The sequence below is a fragment of the Cryptomeria japonica genome, chromosome 5, assembly GCF_030272615.1.
Source record: "Cryptomeria japonica chromosome 5, Sugi_1.0, whole genome shotgun sequence".
In the NCBI taxonomy this organism is placed as follows: domain Eukaryota; kingdom Viridiplantae; phylum Streptophyta; class Pinopsida; order Cupressales; family Cupressaceae; genus Cryptomeria; species Cryptomeria japonica.
In genome coordinates, this window is record NC_081409.1 from 354,785,383 (window position 1) to 354,806,115 (window position 20,733).

Below are 20,733 nucleotides of genomic sequence, written 5' to 3' on the forward strand. Positions count from 1 at the left end.
CCACAACTTCACTACTGCAATAATAAAGATGCTCGGTTAGAGCTACATTTAGCTATTTCTGATAGCTTGCCCTGTTAGGAGTAACAAGATCTGTTAGATCTACCTTGCTAAAGGATTTCACAATATTTATTTTGAATGTTGCACCTGGTTAGAGGCTTTACAATTTATAGACTTGGTTAGAGTCTTTTACCCTATTAAAGGTTTCTCTTTCAACTTCACAATATTACAATAAAATCATTACAAACATCTGCAACTTTACATCTAAAATGTTATAGCAGATTATATGTGCTCAGGATAAGATTACCTTGCTTATAGCATACCTCGGTAACTCATATAGTAACTTGGTAAACCCTTCTGTTTACTCTGTTCTTCGACTGTTCTCTAAAAACCTTCTCGGTGACCTCTGTGTCTTTGTAACAGTCTTCCTTCATACATATATGCACACACCTTGCTCTTAATTCATGCTGTATAAATAGATCTCTTAAATGGTGATCTAATTCATTGCTTCGATCTTACAAACAAGATTCCTTGAATGAATAACTAAACAAAATATTTCATTGGTTGGATTGACCTCGTAATCATACACAATCTTCTAGTGCAATTTCCAATGTAATAACAGTTAGATGTGCCTCGATCTTGTAACACGTTTTCATATGCATGTCCAGGTTCAATGTATCTGGTAACATGTTTCACTTGGTGAATATCAACTCGATGTGTTAACTTTCCTGCTCGGTAGCCATAAAAAGATACTCAGTAGATAGCTTCGGTGTATACTGCATTCTTCTGTAACCGACTAGACTGTGCATACCGACTGCATGATTCGGTAGTGCTAACCGACTAGAATATATAGTATGACTTTGAATATAAAAACAAATGGCAACTTGATAAGTAGTAACAAACTTTCTATAAGTCTTTGTAACTTTAGGCAATTCAACATTTTTCTGCCTCTTATCGAGTGATACTGTAGATGATCTAGTGTTAGGTCATTTCACTGGTGGAGTCGGTGATACCTTAGGTGATTCTTGTTTCTTCCTTTTCAATATTTTGCCCTTTGGCAACTCGATGCTCAGAGTGATGGCTGCTTCTTGAGCCTCAGATTCTCCCTCAATTGTAAGTTGATCACTCTTGATAGGAGTGGAGGTAGAACCTTCTCCAAATTTCTCAGTTAAGTCTTTTATCATTTTAGTGGCTTTTCTGGTAGCCTTTGGTACAACTATGCTCATTTTTACCTTCTCTTTTACCTCTTCATAGGTACCATATCTGATTTCGGTCGAGTGCCTTGGAAGTGTCAGAAAGGCATCTATCTATTGTTGAGAAATATCAAGATCCATCTCGTAACCCATGGATGGTAGAGATTGAGTTCTAGGATCTACTACATTGACATAATAGTAGTCGGTGTCCACTTCAAAACATATATCATCCTTATATTTTTCCACTAACTGAGGTGGGATTCTGTACCTGTTATGCATCTTTTCTTGAAATTTGCTGAAGTAATCATCCATTATCTCATTGAAATTATCACCTAACTAATTGATAAAGTCATTTATTTGATGGGTGATTGGTCAGTGTAACTCCCAAACTATGTTACCGACTGATGGGAAGAATTTATGAAAATAGAAAAACATGCACACTGAGAGTGACCCAAACTTTAGTGTGTTCGTCGAGTTATTCTTCTTAGGTTTCCTTATAGTGTTGAGATTTTCAAATAGGTTTTTCAACAACACTTCACATAGATCAATCTTCATACCCTTTTTCACAATCTTGTAGGCCAAATCTACAGCTGCACATGGTACACTGTTCTCTCTTGCCGATTGAAAGAAACAATAATCGATGACTCTAATTGCAAACTTTAGCTCTGCATCTGTAACATTATTCAATTTAAGACCTCTGCAATCAGACTCAACTCTAGTTAAAGTTATCAAATCCTTCTGTGAAATCATTTTCTGTGCTCGGGCATGGTCGTATATAGGGTATCCGGTTATTATGTGAATGATCTCCTTGGTGATTTTGAACGGTTGCTCCTCTAACCACATAAAGTCATCATGAACTCTGCTCAAAACAAATTTAACCCATTGGGGTTTGAAAAATCGAGGGTAGGTTAGGGATTCGGTCAATCCCTTGACTTTGATATGCTCATATTTGTTGTCTAGGATTCCATCGATGCATAACTCATCATACATGTCCTTGATCTTGGTATGACCTAGCTCTTCAACACTACACTTAGTGTAGAATTTGACATCTTCAACCAATAGAACCCTATCCGGAATAAGAGAAAATGTAGTTTTCTCATCGGGTTCAGAAGCAACTTTGGGAGGTAAGGAATACTTCAGTGAGGGCTTCTCAATAGTCTCAACTACAACAGGTTTCTGCAACTTAGGAGCCATTACAAAATTGGATTTCTACTAACGAAAGAGCTTAGGGTTTTAACTAACCAAAAAATGCTTTCGACTTAGTAAATATAATGCAGATGCTCACAACTGATATTGACCGGTTAACTAGCTTGAAAATGTGTTTGAGATTGTTGTATAAATACCTTGAAATTCGCTCGGGAGATGTTTGATTGCCTTTGAATCGCTTAGCTTTGCTCTTTGATAACTAGTAAGTGTAATATGACCGTGCGAAGAACTTTAAGTACACATTTTACTTTATCGAGCTTTGTGCAGTTAGGTAAGAAAACATTAAATGCACTCGGTTCCACTAAACCGAATAACTTCCTTTTACGCTTTTACCGACTAGACAGGCCTCCAACACTTACCAACTTCTCTGGTACTCCAAAAGACTAGATAGAATTTCAAACTTGCTAATGCATCTTAGCTATGCAGATTTTGAAATTAAGTACATGATAAAATAGGAACTGTTAAGATCTAACCTTGAGAGAATGCAGTCCCTTCATACCTTTACTGATTAATTCGAAGTAGATGCACCTAACTTGGTAGGTAAGGTGCTTTCTTCATTTTTTGACTCGATTTTCTTCTCTTTCCAGATTTTCTGTAGTTTGATTTTTATCTCTTCAGTATCTCCTCTGGGTTGATCTCTGCAGTTATTAGCCAAGTGTCCAGCTTTATGACAATGAAAGCATGCTATTCCAGGATTTCTCCATGATCTTCGGTTGTTCATTCCAAACCTTATCATGTAGTTGGCACTTATATGTCCATATCTTCCACAACATTCACACCATATCCTTGTATTGTAATCCCATGGTACTGCAGTATACTATCAGTTAAGATCTGTGTGAGTTCGGTAGCTTCTAGTATTTGCTCGGTGTGAAGACCTCATATAGTTTTTCTGCTTAAACCAACACTTCTCGGTACTGTGTCCATATCTATTGAAGTTTTTGCAAAACCCCTTGAATTTTGCCTTCTGAAAATTGCTAGCAGACTTTGTCCTACATTGTTTAGATGTGTGACCATACTTATTGCAATTGTAACAATAACCATCAGACCTAGTGACATTTGGTTGCTTACCTTTTCTGATTTGGCACATGTTGGCAGTATGTCCTTGTTTTCCATAGTAGTTGCAGATAGGCTTCTTTCCTTTGATGTTCTTCTTATTTCCAGCTTGCTTTGATGATTCCCCTTTCTCGATGGTGTTGATCCCTTTCTTGGTAGAGTTTTTTTCTTTGTAACCGAGTCCTGCATCTTTGTTGGGTCTTCTTATATTTAGTTGCTCATCCAACATCCTTGGTGCTTCATAACTTTTCTTCAGTGTTTCTTTCAATTTCTTCTTTGCTTCAAGTTCATTGGTCAATCTTGATAATTCAAGTTTCAATGCTTGATTCTCATTTTCTTTTAGATTTGCTTCATGATGTGCATAACCCAATTGATCAGAAAGATTATGTTGAATTCCAATCATTCTTTTCAGACACCAATGCTTCTAGCTGTTGTTTTTCCCTTTCCATGTCTCTTATGTTATCCTCAGTTGTTCTTAATGCATCAAGATTTTTAGTCATCTGTGTGCTGAAATGCTCGTGTTCTCTTTTCATTGCTTTCAGTTGTTCAGTCAGTGCTTTGTTCTTTTCTTTCAGTTCTCCAATCATTTCTTCAGTCTCTTCTGATATACTATTCTCAGATGATGTCTCAATTGGTTCCACCAACTCTTGTGAGCCTGTAAATCATCAGACAACCTTCTTTCGACTTTCAGTGATCTTTGCATTTGTCTCTACATATCTGCAATCACTTGATTAGCATGATCCAATTCTTCTTGAAGATTCACAATTCTCCGAGATTGTTTGTAGCCTTCCATTGATAAGATCTTTCTCTTTAGGATGTTAAACCCTTTTCCAAGATTGAACCTCTGATACCAATTGTTAGGTCCAACAATGAAAGCTAATGTACTGAGAGGGGAGGGGTGAATCAGTACTTCAAAACTTTTCTTTAAAAACAATCTTACTGATAAACATAAATTGTAAACTGTTGATCTCATAATATAAAGCTAACACATAATTATAGAAATAACATTCATACACATTTCACTCCATAGCACAAATATTTTGGTTACGCAGAAACTCTTTGTTAGAGAGAAAAACTGCGGTGGGGATGGCACCCACAATTTCACTACTGCAATAATAAAGGTTGCTCGGTTAGAGCTACATGTTTAGCTATTTCTGATAGCTTGCCCCGTTAGGAGTATCAAGATCTTTAGATCTACCTTGCTAAAGGATTTTACAACACTTATACAAAATGCTGCACCTGGTTAAAGGCTTTACAATTTATAGACTTTGTTAGAGTCTTTTACCCTGTTAAAGGTTTCTATTACAACTCAAATGATTCAATAAAATCTTTACAAATATCTGCAACTTTACATCTGAAATGTTATAGCAGATTCTATGTGCTCACTATGAAATTACCTTGCTCATAGCATACCTCGGTAATTGATAAATCAACTCAATAAACCCTTCTATTTACTCTGTCCCTTAAACTGTTCTCTGAAGACTTTCTCGGTGACCTCTGAATATCTTTGTCAGTCGTAGCAGTCACAACTCAATGTGTCCTCTTATGATTTTCCTTTTAACTCTTCTATCACACATGTCTCTCTTTTGATTCTCAAATCACTCAGTATAAATAGATCTCTAGGACAATGATCTGTTCATGCTTCGATCTTATAAACAAGATTCATCAAATGAATAAACATAGAAATTATTTCATTGGATAAACTTCCTCAAAATCATACAAAATCTTGAAGTGCAATTTCCTATGTGATAACGGTTCCCTGTTCCTCGATTCTTGTAACATGTTTCCACATATGTGTCCAGGTTCATTGAATCTAGTAACACATTTCTACTCGGTTCAGATTACTCGGTATACCTTCTTTGCTGCTCGGTAGACATAGAACGTTACTCGGTAGACAACTCGGTGTATACTTAACTCTGTGACTCCTTTCTTTTGTAACCAACCGCTTTAGTGCTTACCGACTGAATATTTCGGTAGTATTAACCGACTAGAGTATATAGGATGACTTTGGACATAAAACTAATGACAACTTAGTAAATAATAACAGTTTGTTCTATATTGGCCTAGATCATGTGTTGAGAAGATGAAACTTATGACGTTTTGCATACATGTCATGATGAACCCTGTGGAGGACATTTCACTGCCAAAAGGACATAAATGAAAATCCTCAACACAGGTTATTACTGGACCACACTTCATAGAGATGCAAGCAAGTACACCAAGAAGTGTGATAGATGTCAGAGAATGGGATGACCAACAAAATCAGATGATATGCCCCTCTACCCTCAAGTTGTAATTATACCATTTGACAAATGGGGCCTGGATTTTGTAGGTCCAATTAATCCACCATCAAATGGTAAGTCCTATATCCTATTATGTACTAACTATGTCACTAAATGGGTTGAAGCTAAGGCAATGAAACATGCAAGGGATAATAAGGTTGCAGAGTTCCTTTATGAAGAAATCTTCACAAGATATGGAGTACCAAGGGAAATAGTGACAGATCAAGGAGCTCAATTCACATCAACCCTTATTACATCACTAGTTAATGAATACAACATTACGCATTGAAAATCTACCCCTTACCATCCTCAAGAAAATGGACAAGCTAAGATCACAAACCGAGAAATTGAAGCAATCTTGACAAAAAATAGTGGCCATTCATAGGAAAGATTGGGCCAATAGATTGCCGGAAGCTATCTGGGCCTACAGAACCACATGAAAAACAACCACTAGTTTCACACCATTTGAGTTGTTATATGGTAAAACTGTTATGATTCCAATTGAGTTTGAACATAAAACTTTAAGGACTGCATTGGATATGGAAATAAACCTGTCAACAACACAAACATAAAGGATCATGCAACTCAATAACTTAGATGAAATGAGGAAGGTGACCCTTCATCACACTAAAGTTGTGCAAGCTCAACGTATAAAATGGCACGATAAATACATAAAAAAGAAACAATTCCAATCAGGTGACTGGGCTCTTCTTTATGACTCTTGGTATCAGGAAGGTGCTGGAAAATTACAAACCATTTATTGCTAGGGCCATATGAGGTAGCACAAGTATTATCAAATGGAGTTGTTCAACTTACCACAATTGACCTTGTTAGATTTAAATTGCTAGTCAATGGTCATCACTTGCGTTTATATCACAAGCCTACTTCAAAAGCGAAGTTCATGCAACAATTGACCACCTCTCCTGCAATCGAAGGAAGTGGACTACGTGTCCATCCTTCTACCTAAAACACATATGCATCAAATCATAATAAATATTTCCACTTCAATGGAAATGAATGTCTTCACTTCATAATTATTCCTCTTCCATTAATCTCTCCATCATCACACTACATCTAGTACTTCATTTATTACTTAACTAATTGATTGACAGGTACTGTGCATGCCATAATCCAAGACATGCAAATGCAATTTATCAGGTACGTGCGAACAATTACTTCTTCCATAATTATCTTAAATGACCTTACTTTTCATCATGTTCATTAATTATGATATTTTCATAGCATATTTTTTCTACGCCACTCTAGCCTGTGTGGACACATGCATTAATTTAGGTTGGGGTGAGGAAAACATGCCCATTAGTTTTCTTTTAGTTGAATTGAACCAATGATTTGACACTTGAGAGGTCACAAGCGCTGTCATTTTTTCTTGAAAGTCTTTCTAATACTTTTATTAATGATTTTTCCTCTGTCTTAGTCCATCTTAGTTGATAAACTTCAAACCAAAAAGGGTAAGTTGTAGGGTCAGAAGAATCTAAAAAAAAAAATTCGCGCAAAGAAGAAGCAAATTTGACTCTTTCAGTGAAGATAGAAGAAGTGAGTGTTTTAGAAAGTGACTGTAAGAAAATGGGTGGTCAGTTAATTAGGAATGAACCTACTATTCATGATGTGATCCTACAAGATGTTGTTTGTCTAGCAGAGTTTCAAAATTATGGTTGGCTAGACTATTTCTTGAAGTTGCAGAGTTTTAATGAAGACATTGCTACAAAATTTGCACAAACTTTTGCAAATAGCAAAGAAGTGGTAAAAGGATTGGAAGTGGTGGTAACAGAGGAAATAATTGCAGAAGTCACGGGGTTGCCTACTGATGGGGAACCATACCCTGCATCTTGAGATGCAATATCAGCAAGGGCAAAATTTACTAAACCTAGTGATCCACGACTTGTTGTGGATAGACAGGGGACAAGGAGAACATTGCTTCCAGACAAGTGGAATCATGCAGCTGTGCACATTTGTAAATAAATTACCTGTGAGGGTCGCCAGTCTTGTCTACACTCCATTCATTTAAAACTCTTAAGCCATCTGAGGCATGGGAGGAGAATGAATGTGCCCAATATTCTCTACAGGTTGTTGGAAATCATGGTGGTTGAAACTAAAAAAGGTAGGACCAACTCTGTGTCTCACCACTGTTTGATTAAATTTCTAGTGGAGAAATATTTATGAGAAGTCTCTAGTATGACATGGGAGGAATTTGAAAATGTGGATCAAGTTAGACCTTAAAATGTGGAACAGAGGAGTCAGTCTCACAGGTCTAGTAAAAGAAGGAAGGTTTCTGCAGCCACTCCTGAGGCTTCTATCTCTGGTGTGAGACCTAGAGCAAGCCCTCCTGCAGCCACGACTATAGCGGTTGATTCTTCTGAATCAAAGGAAGAAGGAACCCCTTCTTCAAGTCATGATGATATTCCATTACAAACTCCACAACGAACTAGAGAAACAACCAGGAAAGAAGAGGAACAACAAAAGAAAGCATAAAAATTGAAAGAAAAGGTTAGGGCTAAGACTTCTAAGACGAAAAAACCTAGCCCTAGCCATTGCAAACAAAAAATTGGAGACACTGTTCCTCCTGCAACAACAGAAACTAGGGAAACCCCTGCAACCAAGACAAAGCCAACTGTACAAGGTGTTGGTGGGACGTTAAGAAAAAGCCCTAAGATAGAGACAACAACTGGAAAGAGGCAACAACTTATGAGGAAGAGATACATGATGAAGAAGGAAACACATTCGACGACATGCAGAGACAAGGCTAGATCAACTTGCCTTCATTGCATAACAAGCAGGAGGAGAAGAAATACCATATCAAGAGTAGAACGAATCCCTTAAGCATGAATTTGAGCAACCACCAGTACCACCATTGGAACATGTTGCCATAAAATTTTTGGTAGGTATTCATAGACCCCCTGCAATTTCATGGAATAGTGTAGTGTTGAAATTGTTGAATGAGATAGAAAATAGGGATGAAGAAACAAATTGAGAAAAAGGATGAGGAGATAGTTAAGCTAAAGAAACAAGTGGATGATGTGGTAGAATTGGTGCCACAATTAATGGAATGTAGAACCCCTCCAAGGGTTTACACATTACATTTAAAGGAGAGGTATCTTACTTTTCAATTTTCTTGGATAATTTTGGGATTAAACCCTTCCATCAAAGCTCCTAAGGAATTCTTTCAAGCTTACCAAGAATCTCTAATAGAGAATAAGAACCTACTTTGTGAATTATACCTACATAATTATGTTGTCCCAGATGACCATCAATGGAACCCACTGATGTATATTGGAGATATCCATTTGAGGGCATTTATGTCTTGGATTGAGAATGAAAACATTTGGGGTGAGTAGTTCAGAGCTTACAGAGAAAAGGAATTACAAGAACCCTTGCCTCTCAGGGTTGATTCTCATAATCCTGAAGCAATGTTTTATGATTGGCACCAAGTTGTGTATGTTCTAGAGCTTAAGGACAGAGTGTTGCCTCTGCAGGAAGAAGTCTATAGAGAATATGAACAAGTGGAGGACACTACAAGAAGAATAGTAGCATGACACCTTTCATAGAGGTGGAATAGCTTGACTGATCAGCTAAGGCAAGTTGAGCCACATTCACTGCACAATTATGTTGCAGCACAGAGGAGATGTCCTAGATAAATACAACTTGGTAGAACACATAAACATTACTGGTTCCCATTAATATTCTAGCCATCCATCTTGTTGTGGCCAGTGCTAGACTACAGGTACTATCTGTATGATATATCAGAAGAAAGGCCAAGGTGGAATAGATTGGAACATAGACATGGATTTAATTGTGATCTTGATTCATAGGGTGCAGAACATGTTGTAGGATAGTTTGGAATTGGTGATATGAGAACCCTGACTAGGCTAAGGAACAATGTTGCTGGAGGACCAATAAGACCTTAGGTTGAGGGGAATGATGAGACAGGTTTATGGTCCTATTTTCTAAGGATTTATTATGATGTCCATGATGATACTTTAGATTTTGATATTGTGATGACACTATTTACTGTGACATTCCCTTAGAAATTGTTATCTTTTGGGCTTAAGGTTGACCTTGAAACAATATTAATGCATATGCTATGTAATTATCTATTAAATGTGCATGTGTTAAAAATAATGTTGTTTTTTAGATGATTTGGCAATGCGGATTATTTGTATGTGCTAACGTGTTTTGCAGATATGTACCAAGAAAGTGGTGTTATGATGAAGCTTGCAACAAGGAGCATGACTCTTACCAGCTGACTGGTTGTTGAAGAGGTCAAGAAGTGATCAATGTAGTGGAGATTTCTCTACTTAATGTTGCAACTACCTTCTTTATTAATTATGTACAATGAGTTGAGTCGATTTAGGGGCATGATGTGTTATCTCTTTGTTGAGGAAATCCTATTTGACTTGGCTAAGAGCATGCATGATCTTTCCTATCCTTTTTTCATGCTTTCAATAAATGGCACCCTCCTTATATTGTGGAGTTGGTCGACCAATTAGCTAGGATTAGTTGGTAGGTTTTCTTTCTATAAATAATGCTCAGATTATCTCTTGAAAAAGTTGATCTCTGATGTTGTAAGTTTACTTTCAACTCTGAAAGTTTTGATGAATAAGATGATATTCTGAGTTTCCAACACTTGTGTTAATCTTGGAATTCTCACTCAAGGGGGCCCACTTGGTGAGAACTCTGTTCAATTAGTTTAGTAGTTCTTTTCATTCAGCAATTAGTACCGTTCCAGCAGTGGACTATTCCTGCAACCACAAAACTCTACTTTGTGCCTATTCTTGCAGCCAAAGCGGGACTAGTAGTTTCCTACCTATTTGTCTGGAATTTCATTCCTATACCTTGTGTTAGTTTAAGATTCACATGTTCATATTAGTTATCAACTTAAGTTCAATTTCCTTTATTAATTATTTGTAGTATTTCAATTCCAACATTGTTCTTTGCTTAAGTGATGATGGCCATAATAGAGTCTTAGTGCACATACTGTGCTGACCCATTTCATGTTCATGTCCTTGGGTTAATAAGTTAAATGAACCTTCATAATGAGTCTAATATCTTCTTAGTAAAGATGTGTAATCTCTGAGTCATAGCTTTAAGGACTTAGTTATTGAACCATTAGAGGAGGCTAACAGGTACCCTAGGCTCTTTTGTAAAGATAGGGTCTTTATGTTCCAAAACAACAATCTTTTTGTTTATATTCAGGCTTTGGGTAGTTTCTCCAACAAGTCTCTCAAAGGACCATTAAATTTTGTCAACACATGTGAAGTCTCAAAGACATGTTTAGCTACTTTCGCTCTATTTTTTTCTAATGCCAACTATTGCAATTTTTTTAAACCAAACTTAGCTCGAGGACAAAAATCCTCTATTGACAAAGTTATTGCTCAAATAATAATATTTTTTTTCTCTTTTATAAGAAATAATTTTTTATCAACATCACTAATGCATGAGAAATGTGTTGTTCTCATTAATCAAGAGACTAAATCCCTTCAATGTTTTTTGGTTTGAATATGAAATTCTACCACCTTATCCAAGATGATTTTTCCCTAAAATTTAGGATTTTATCATTATGAATGGCAGGAGTTAATGAAAACTTTTTTTTGGCAATATAGGGAATCCTTTCTCAACTAATCATTCATTTTACAAAGAAAATGAACACTTACATTCCTAAATAAAATAATTTACATGAAATTACATCATTTTCTAGTTGAAATTATAACACCTCAAAAATGAGTGTTAGGATTGAGATAAATATAAAACCTACCATTCATAGGGAGAGTAACTCTCATTTCTTTGATATGAAGAACATCACCCAAGGGTTTTAAAATTTGTAGAAAAAACTTCCACAATCGAGGAGTCCATTTTTTCAACTCCACCCACCTAGGGGTTGAGTAACTCAAAGACATTATGTTGTTGTGAATTCTCCCAAAGGGAATGTTTCTCCTCCAAAAAAGTGATATCGGAATGAAGAACATGGAGAAGGTTGATGAGATTTCTCCAGAATCAAAGGTAGACCAAATTTTGCCTCAACTAAGTGGCTCTAGCTACTTGGATTGGGCAAAAAGTTGTGGTGTAACTTCTTAAAGGCCCTCTCTTATTGTCTCTTGTGAACCAACAACAATACAACCTTTAGATTATCAAGCTCCGACAGAAGAGTCCCACAACATGGGGGTCAAGGGCTCTCTTTCACCTCAACCTTTAAAGAGGTTCTAGTTGGGATAGGTAGCAAGGAAAGATCAAATGTAGAGAGTTGCCACCTAAAAGAACAAGGATGGACAAAAGTTGAGAGGAGGAAACATACTCCACAACATCAAATGACATTGAGCTCTTCCAAGAAGGGGAAAAATGTGGTATCTTAATTACATTATAACAACCATATGGGTTGGAAGGCAACGTTTGGCCTTTGGACTAGTTGTAGGAGTGATGCATTTAGTATAGCATGGATTATGTTATTGTAAGTGGCAATAGTAACCTTTTTGTTTTGGCCAATAATGACCATTTTTTCGTGATTATCCCTAGTTGTGGACCTTTAGATGCACCCTCATTTGAGGGCTAATGTGATTCTTATTTTTATCATTTATATATGTAGAAGTGGACCCTATGTCCACAACTTCTTATGGATCAAAAAAACCAATGAGGGATAGTTGCAAGACCTTTGTTGCTTTACTAAAAATTCCATTAATTTTCTTGGTAAATAAAATAGATCAAATGAGGCTCTAAATTGAGCAATTTTGTGATACAAACCATACATTAACTATAGGAAATTCCAAATGAATTGAGGTGAGCCTTCTCTTACATAGAGGAGGAAGAATATAATCAGTAAAACATAATCATTATTACAACATAGAGTTTATGTGGTTGTTGTTGCTTAAGGACAAGATTTTTCTAATGAGATAAACAAAAGATTATTATTTGGGCAACATACCAACATTTTTTATTTTTATAAGAGGAAAAAAACCAATCTAATTCTTATATTCTAATTTTTTACTATTTTTGATGAAATTTCCTACAACACTTGTTTTTCTAAAACTTACAATGTCAACTTCTCATACATTGTACTAAATATTATTTGAATCCTATCATATTTATTTTGTTTCATCTCATTTTGAGTATGGGTAGTATTGATTTAGTTTGATTTTATTATTGACTTTTATATCATTCAATCTCATTTTATTTCATTTGTGATATGGAGCATAGTCATTGAATTCAACTTTAGATATATATGGTTGATATTAATTGAAGCATTTAATGTCTTATTTATTGAAGCCTAGAAAAACTCTAATAACTAATCAAATATATATATTTCTCAATATTCAAGACTATAGAAAAAAAATCAAAATCAAAATAATTGATCGAAGTTTAAGAGGCTAACTTAATTTATAATATCTATCTAGATAAATATACTAGTACTACGATACAATTGCTCTTTCCACTAACATAAGTAATTTAGTAGCAACATCTTTTCATGATTTATTTAGCAAGGAGAAGATAGAGAGAACATGAAAGTTTATTATCAAATTGAATAGCAAGATCAACATTTCACAAAGCAAAAACAATAGTTTGTTGTTCTATAGTCATCTTTGGTCTCATAGAACTTAAATTTTTTCCAACAGATATATTGATACCACAATAAAAATTCTTTTCTCACTAATATAAATAATTCAACAACATCTTTTCACTTATTCAATGAAAATAAAGTGAAGAGAATGGAAAGATTCACAATCATATTAAATAACATAAAATCAACACCACTAAACAAAAACAAATAGTCTACTATATGTGTTTTAAAAAAAAAAGAAAACACACACACATATATATATATCTATGTGTGTATGAAAATTTGCGACTTTTTATCTCTTAAGCAAAGAGGTTAAGCTCTATTTTTAAGGAAGAGGCAGTCCCATGAATACAAAAAAATTGTGCTACGGAATTATTTGGAATCTTTTTCAAAAAATAGAAGCCCCTACTTTTTAGGCATGCAAATTTGAGCGAGTGAAAAAGGGGTGGGGCTAGAAATTATTTAAATATAACTACACTACAAAATTCATGAGACCACAAGCTTAAAATTATTTGAATTTTTTTAAAAAAAATTCAATAACATGAATTTTATAACCCCTTTTTGAAACTTGTTTAATTGAATGTGACGTCACTAGAATTCCAACATTCATCCAACCCCTGAACCCACGAAAGAGATAGATGAGCGTTTTAAAAATTTGAATGATATGCACCTTGAAGCCCACCGAAAACCATTTCTTGTAGAAGAAGAAGAAGAAGTTATTTCTTGTATGATTGGTCTTTTGTCGGCAAAATCTCCTGCAGTTCAGCCTTAGAAAAACTAGCAGCTCTCTGAAGGCCGAAATGACAGACTCAACAGTGAATTTCAGCACGCTGTGCGAGATGCTGGAGGCAATCACGCGAAGCAAAAAGGGTACGATGAAACGCAAGCATGTGCGGACGTTCCTGGACCACGTTTACAAGGGCGGTGAGTATTTCAGTGCAATTCGGCTTATTTTGCCTCAGTTGGACAGAGAGCGGGGCGCATATAAGCTCAAGGAAGCTCAACTTGCCAAATGTTTGACGGACGCTCTCGGCCTCTCCAAGGACTCTCCCGACGCGCACAGGCTCATCAATTGGCGGAAAGGCGGAGCCAAAGCTGGCGCCAACGCCGGCAATTTCCCCATGGTCGCAGCCGAGGTATGCACTATTAGGGAAAGGTCTAAAGAATGCAATTTTTTCTCCAAGTATAGAACGGAAGGCGATTTGCTCTTTGCAGACTTTAATATATTCAATTGAGTTACATAGCCATCAGAATCTCTGTGTGACTTTGACGTTATAGATCTTCCAGTCATGGTAGTTTCGGAAATTTGAACTTTGGAGATAATTTTTTAGCAAAATCATATGAATTCAATATATTTCTATTTTGAAAAAATCGTACAAGCTTGTTTATAGGAAAAAATGGAGAATATATCTGCAAATTTATACTAAATGCATTTAGTTTTTATGAAAATTGTTCCAGTTGACAAAAAATAGGCCATAAGATAATCTTTGAGGTATATTTGCCCGAATTGCTTTGTTCTGGTGTTATCATAGCTATGATCGAGAGGCGCTTTTTAATTCACAAGTATGACATAATCTCTTCAATTAAGAAGAGAGCCATACGTTTTGGGTCTCATGTTCTCGTGGTCTAGCAGCCTTACTCCTCGAAAATGATTATTTCAGCAAAGATATCATTATAACGGTATGTCCTCTGTTCCATTCTTTTCTTGTATTGCTTTACTATCACCTTCTGTTTCGAGAACAGAAGTAGTTAAAGTTGTCTTTTCTTTCACCACTGGGATTAAAATCTGCAGAGCGTAGTTTCTGTCGAGAATTGTAGAGTCACGATGATGATTATCAAATACAGAAACAACGAAGAAACCAAAAATTTCAATGGTGTTTGAATTTGGAAGAGGGGAAGATGTAATGTCCCCGATATAATTAAATAATTTAATTAACTATTGTATGGCCCCAAATTTAATAATAAAATCTTTTGGGCCCCTTTTATTAGTTAAGTTTCTACCTTGCCCTGTCAGCCCGTTTGTAACCCTTCAGGAAGTTTCCCAGAGCCCATTTATATGGCCGAGTTTGGCTTAGTTGTAGGTATGCGAATTTGGTGTTTTCTCTGTATGTGCGAATTCCTATTGGAGTTCAGTTGTCAGCATTTTCGGAGGTGGAAGATACTCCCTACATGGCATCCGTAGTTTCGGTAAGAGTAACTCCTCACCCTACTCTGCTCTGCTCTGCTCTCAGTCCAAGATTATTGTAATTGGAAGTGCTATCATTATTGAATCTAAATTTCTGCTTGCATGTCTGGTGTGCTCATTCCTGTGCCAAACTGTGTTAATCCGATTATATTGTCTACCTTGCACTATACGGCATAATATTTTGTGTTTCCCTTCGCATCTCAATACTGGAGTTGTCCGTACACGAAGGAAAGTAGTTGGTAGTGAATCGGCAATCGTATTCATTGCACGAAGGGAAGGGAATTGATGCTATACGACTTCTAGACTGTACGCTGGGGAGAAGGAAGTGATCGTACGGTCACATTCTTGCTGTACGGGCAGCATAACACCACTGTACAGGTGGAGTGTAGCCACCATATGGACCTGTATGCTGAGTGTAGTCACCATACAAACTGTTTTCGTACGGAGTAGCACAACCTGGGGTTTGTCGTACGGTACGGTATAGCACCGTACACTGAGCTCTTAGCCACCGTACGGGGTGAGAGCCTTCGGGGGAGGTGTTGTACGACTGGGGGTGCCGTCGGGACTTTACAATGGTTTTAGAGCTGGTAATCTTGCCAGCCTGTCGGGTAGTGGATGCAAGTGTACACCAGAAGGAGGTATCGTTCTGCTGACAGAATGGGGGAACCATAGGATCCTGCCAAGGAAGTTATGACACTATTAAGGGAGCTAACCAGAAGCCAAACTCAGCTCAACAAAACAGTGATCAGAGGGGAACAACGACAAAAACTCATGGAGGATACACTACGACAATTGGTCGTGGGTAAAACAAATGGAGATCATGGCGATAATTCGGTCACTGGAAGGTCAAACCCACAACGCTCCCATTCCCGGCAACTTATGCTGACATTTCCCCAAAGAACAGAAGCACCTTACGGGGAGCAAGAGCCCACTTTCCAGGAGTTGCAAGAGTAGCTGAATCAAGATTCGAAGGATGCAAATCTCGAGGGAGACATATCCTTCAAGGATTATGTTGAACTCCAGATGAAATACTCGGGCGGTAGAAGTCGTGGCTACTACAACGATGATATCAAATAGAAGGTTGGTAAGATTAATTTGTCATCCTTTGAGGGGACCAGAGCAACTTCTGCACGATCTTGGGTACAAAAAGCAGATACCTACTTCCAGCTCAACCTGATGTTTGAAGATGAAGCTATCAAATTTGCAACACTTCACCTGGAAGGAGTCGCTCACGAATGGTGGCATCATGGAATGGTCACTCTCGGCCACGATCAAATAACTTCATATGTCGAATTCATGAAGATTCTTATAGACCGTTTTGACGGAAAGGATCCAGAACTCAACTTCAAGGAATTGGCTCAATTGAAGCAATTTGGGCTTGTGGATAGTTAGATTACATAATTCCAGAGACTGTCTGTGTTGGTGACAGATTTCTTGGAGAGGAGATTGGTGGTTTTATTCATGGATGGATTGATGGAACCATTGAAGGGTTGGGTAAAAGGGTTCAATCCCAACACGCTCACGGAAGCGATTAAGAAGGCGCATGACATGGTGACATCTTCTTCTTCCAGAAATTTTCCTCATTCCAAATCACCCTTCACCCCGAAGGAGAAGGATAACAAAACCTTTCCGAAGAAGTCAACATTGGATGATGCCACAAAACAGGAGCTCAAAAGGAAGAAGCTATGTTTCACTTGCAGGGAGCCATGGGAGCCGGGACACCGATGCTTGGGCAAAGGAAAGATTCATTATATTGAGGTAATGTCCGATGGCGAGGAGGAGCATGAGGAAAGTGAGCCACCAAAGGAAGAGCCTATACAAGAAACAAGCCAGGCGGAGAGAATTTCCACACTGGTACGGAGGGAGGCGTCATTGCCACACTGGCGGGTACCCCAAGGTGCAGTGTGTTTAGGGTATGCGGTATGCTTCAAGGGCAACGAGTCTTAGTCATGCTCGATAGTGGGGCCTCACTCAACTTCATAAACTCATCACTCGTCACCCGAAGGGGTTTGTGTACTGAAGAGCATGAAGGGTTCGAAGTCAAGGTGGCGGGAGGAAATCTCCTATCATGCACTCACCTGGTTCCGCAACTGAGCATCACCATGGAAAACTACACAGTGACAGATGATTTCTTTGTGGTAGATCTGGATGACACAGATGTCATATTGGGCATTCAATGGATGGAAACCCTCGACCAGTACACGTAGAGCTTCAAAAGGATGGAGTTCTCATTCGAGGTGGATGGCAGGAAGGTGGTTCTGAGGCGAATGTCGAATGGCGGCCCAAGGGAGATTTCAGCCAAACGAATGGAAGCCATTTTCAAACACGATGAAGTTGTTTGGGCAGCACATTGCTTGATCTCGACGGAACTTGTGAAAGGGCAACCGACTTACTACCAGGATGAGGAACTTCAGGCAGTTTTCGATAAGAGTAGTTTGGTCTTCGTTGATATTCCACCTGGTATACCCCCACATCAAGGCTTTGAGCACACCATCGAGTTGGAGGAAGGAGTAAAACCTGTTATCACCACACCCTATCACCACCCGAAGAAGTTCAAAGAAGAGATAGAGAAAACGATCCAGGAACTCCTCGATAAAGGATGGATCAGGCCCAACTCTAGCCCCTTTGCGTCCTCGGTGGTTCTGGTGAAGAAGGAGGATGGAACTCTCAGAATGTGTGTCGACTACCGTGCACTGAACAAGAAAACTATCAATAATAGATACCCAATCCCTAGGATCGATGAGTTGCTAAACGAACTACATGGCGTAGTCTATTTCTCCAAAATTGATCTCCGCTTCGGCTACCATTAGATCCGCATGAGGGAGCAAGATGTGGAGAAGATAGCCTTCCATCGCCATTACAAACACTATGAGTTCTTGGTCATGCCGTTTGGGTTAACCAATGCTCCGACCACTTTCTAGTCCTGCATGAACCACATCTTCAACAAGCAACTGCGTAAGTTCCTGTTGGTATTCTTCGATGACATACTCATCCAACAAGACCTGGGAAGGCGAACAAATCTTGGAGCACCCAAATCTGCAATTGCTCGAGGGCAAGCAATTTTTGGGTTGGGAGGACTGTAATGTCCTCGATATAATTAAATAATTTAATTAACTATTGTATGGCCCCGAATTTAATAATAAAATCTTTCGGGCCCCTTTGATTAGTTAAGTTTTTACCTTGCCCTGTTGGCTCGTTTGTAACCCTTCAGGAAGTTTCCCGGAACACATTTATATGGCCAAGTTTGGCTTAGTTGTAGGTATGCGAATTTGGTGTTTTCTCTGTATGTGCGAATTCCTATTGGAGTTCAGTTGTCAGCCATTTCGGAGGTGGAAGATCCTCCCTTCGTGGCATCCGTAGTTGCGGTGGGAGTAACTCCTCACCCTACTCTGCTCTGCTCTCAGTCCGAGATTATTGTAATTGGAAGTGTTATCATTATTGAATCTAAATTTCTACTTGCATGTGTGGTGTGCTCATTCCTGTGCCAAATTGTGTTAATCTGATTATATTGTCTACCTTGCACTACATGGCATAATATTTTGTGTTTCCCTTGGCATCTCAATATTGGAGTTGTCTGTACACGAAGGAAAGTAATTGGTAGTGAATCGGCAACCGTATTCATTGCACGGAGGGAAGGGAATTGATGCCATACGACTTCTAGACCGTACGCTGGGTAGAAGGAAGTGATCATACTGTCACATTCTTGGCATACGGGCAGCATAACATCACTGTATGGGTGGAGTGTAGCCACCGTACGGACCTGTATGCTGAGTGTAGTCACCGTACAGACTGTTTTCGTATGGAGTACCACAGCCTGGGGTTTGTCGTACGGTATGGTATAGCACTGTACACTGAGTTCTTGTTTACCCTCTTGGGTGAATAACTTAAAGTACACAGATAAAACACATAATGCAGTCTATGCCATAGATATCAGATAAAGTATAAGTGATGTTATTCCATTCATAATTGTTCTTTTTCACAAGTTACATTCGGAAGTATATAAAAATACCGAGGGGGTGTGAGCGCCAACCGTCGCACCGCAACTGCCACCCCTCGGTTGCCAACTAACCAAGACAATTACAACTTAATTAACTAGTTTTATTTTCATGTACAATATTGCCGCCAACATCATCCCCCCAAAAGAAAACAAGTTGTCTCCAGACGACTTAATACAAAAATAGAGATGACATTAAACAGAACTGTTGACGCCAGTCGAGCCTGAAACTTATACACCTGCTGCGTCCTTGCCTGAAAACCCTTTTCTGCTACCATCCGATGCTCAAGTGCGGATTTCACCATTATTGCTTCCTTCGACATCACAGTCCTCCTCTGCCTAAACCAAACTTGTCTGCAAAACACGCGTTTCAGTCTCAGCCTCCACCAACTGCTACTCAAATGATACCGTCTCCCTAGCCAATTTGTCCTTGATAGCCACCTGCGTTGCCCTCTCGGCATCCAACTCTTGGGTAGTACGTTGAGCTAAGTCTCACGCTACTCCTGCCTCCAACCTGTTGGTCAGCTCCTCCCGAGCCCTCTGTGCATCCACCAAGGCAACCTCACGTCCAGCCGAGACATACTCCGAGTTCCTCAAAGCGTACCATTCATGCCTGGAGGTGGCTACAACCCTCTGTCACAAAGGCTATGAGACACCTCAAATCCTCCATCACACTACCCAAAGGCTGATAATTGAACTGAATAACTCTCTGGTGTCGTATGACTTCGCGTTCTTGCAATGCCTTCCCTCAAATTCTTTTTGTTCGCAACCTCCAAATCCGTCTCCCTCTACGGCTTATGGCTTCCCCGCCAATGCTTAGCTGCAGGCTTCTTTCTCACAGTACGGGACAACCCAACACTTACCGTGCCTTCTCTGATGCCCTTCGCCAGACTCAAAAAGTATATTGTAGCTCAAATATAAACTGGGGGTCTGGGGGCAGTGCCCCCAACGGGGTCGAGGGGCAGCGCCCCAGCGGGGTCGCCCCTCGCAGGGTCCGGGGGCAGCGCCCTAGGTGATTCCACCACACGGTGGTTCCACCGCCGGTGTCCCACCGTGGCATCTTCGTTTTTTAATTTTTTTTTTTTAATTGACCATACAGTCAATTGTCGTACGGTTTTTTTTTTCTTTTCTAAGTGTCCAGATTCGGCTTGGCTTTCGTGCCTCTGGGATCGCCCTTTCTCGGTTTGCCTCGCTCGAGAGTCTCCCGCTTTGGTCCCGTGCCTCTCGAGTCGCTTGCTCGGCCTCTTAGGTCCCCTTCC

General features: G+C 38.7%; 1 protein-coding gene across 5 annotated transcripts in view; it reads left to right on the forward strand.

The window, feature by feature from the left end:
- Positions 1 to 13,918: 13,918 nt before the first annotated feature.
- The window catches only part of LOC131034286 (DNA ligase 4), a 308,263-nt gene continuing 301,448 nt past the window's right edge, over positions 13,919 to 20,733 (forward strand). For 2 of the 5 annotated variants that reach the window (XR_009103768.2, XR_009103769.2), the window contains exon 1: positions 13,919 to 14,431. Coding sequence is in view for 3 of the 5 variants with exons in the window: in XM_057965753.2 (XP_057821736.2) it covers positions 14,096 to 14,431 (336 nt within the window). In the remaining 2 variants the exon portion in view is untranslated. The remainder of the gene's footprint in view (positions 14,432 to 20,733) is intronic. The other 3 variants (XM_057965734.2, XM_057965742.2, XM_057965753.2) reach the window with 2 other exon arrangements.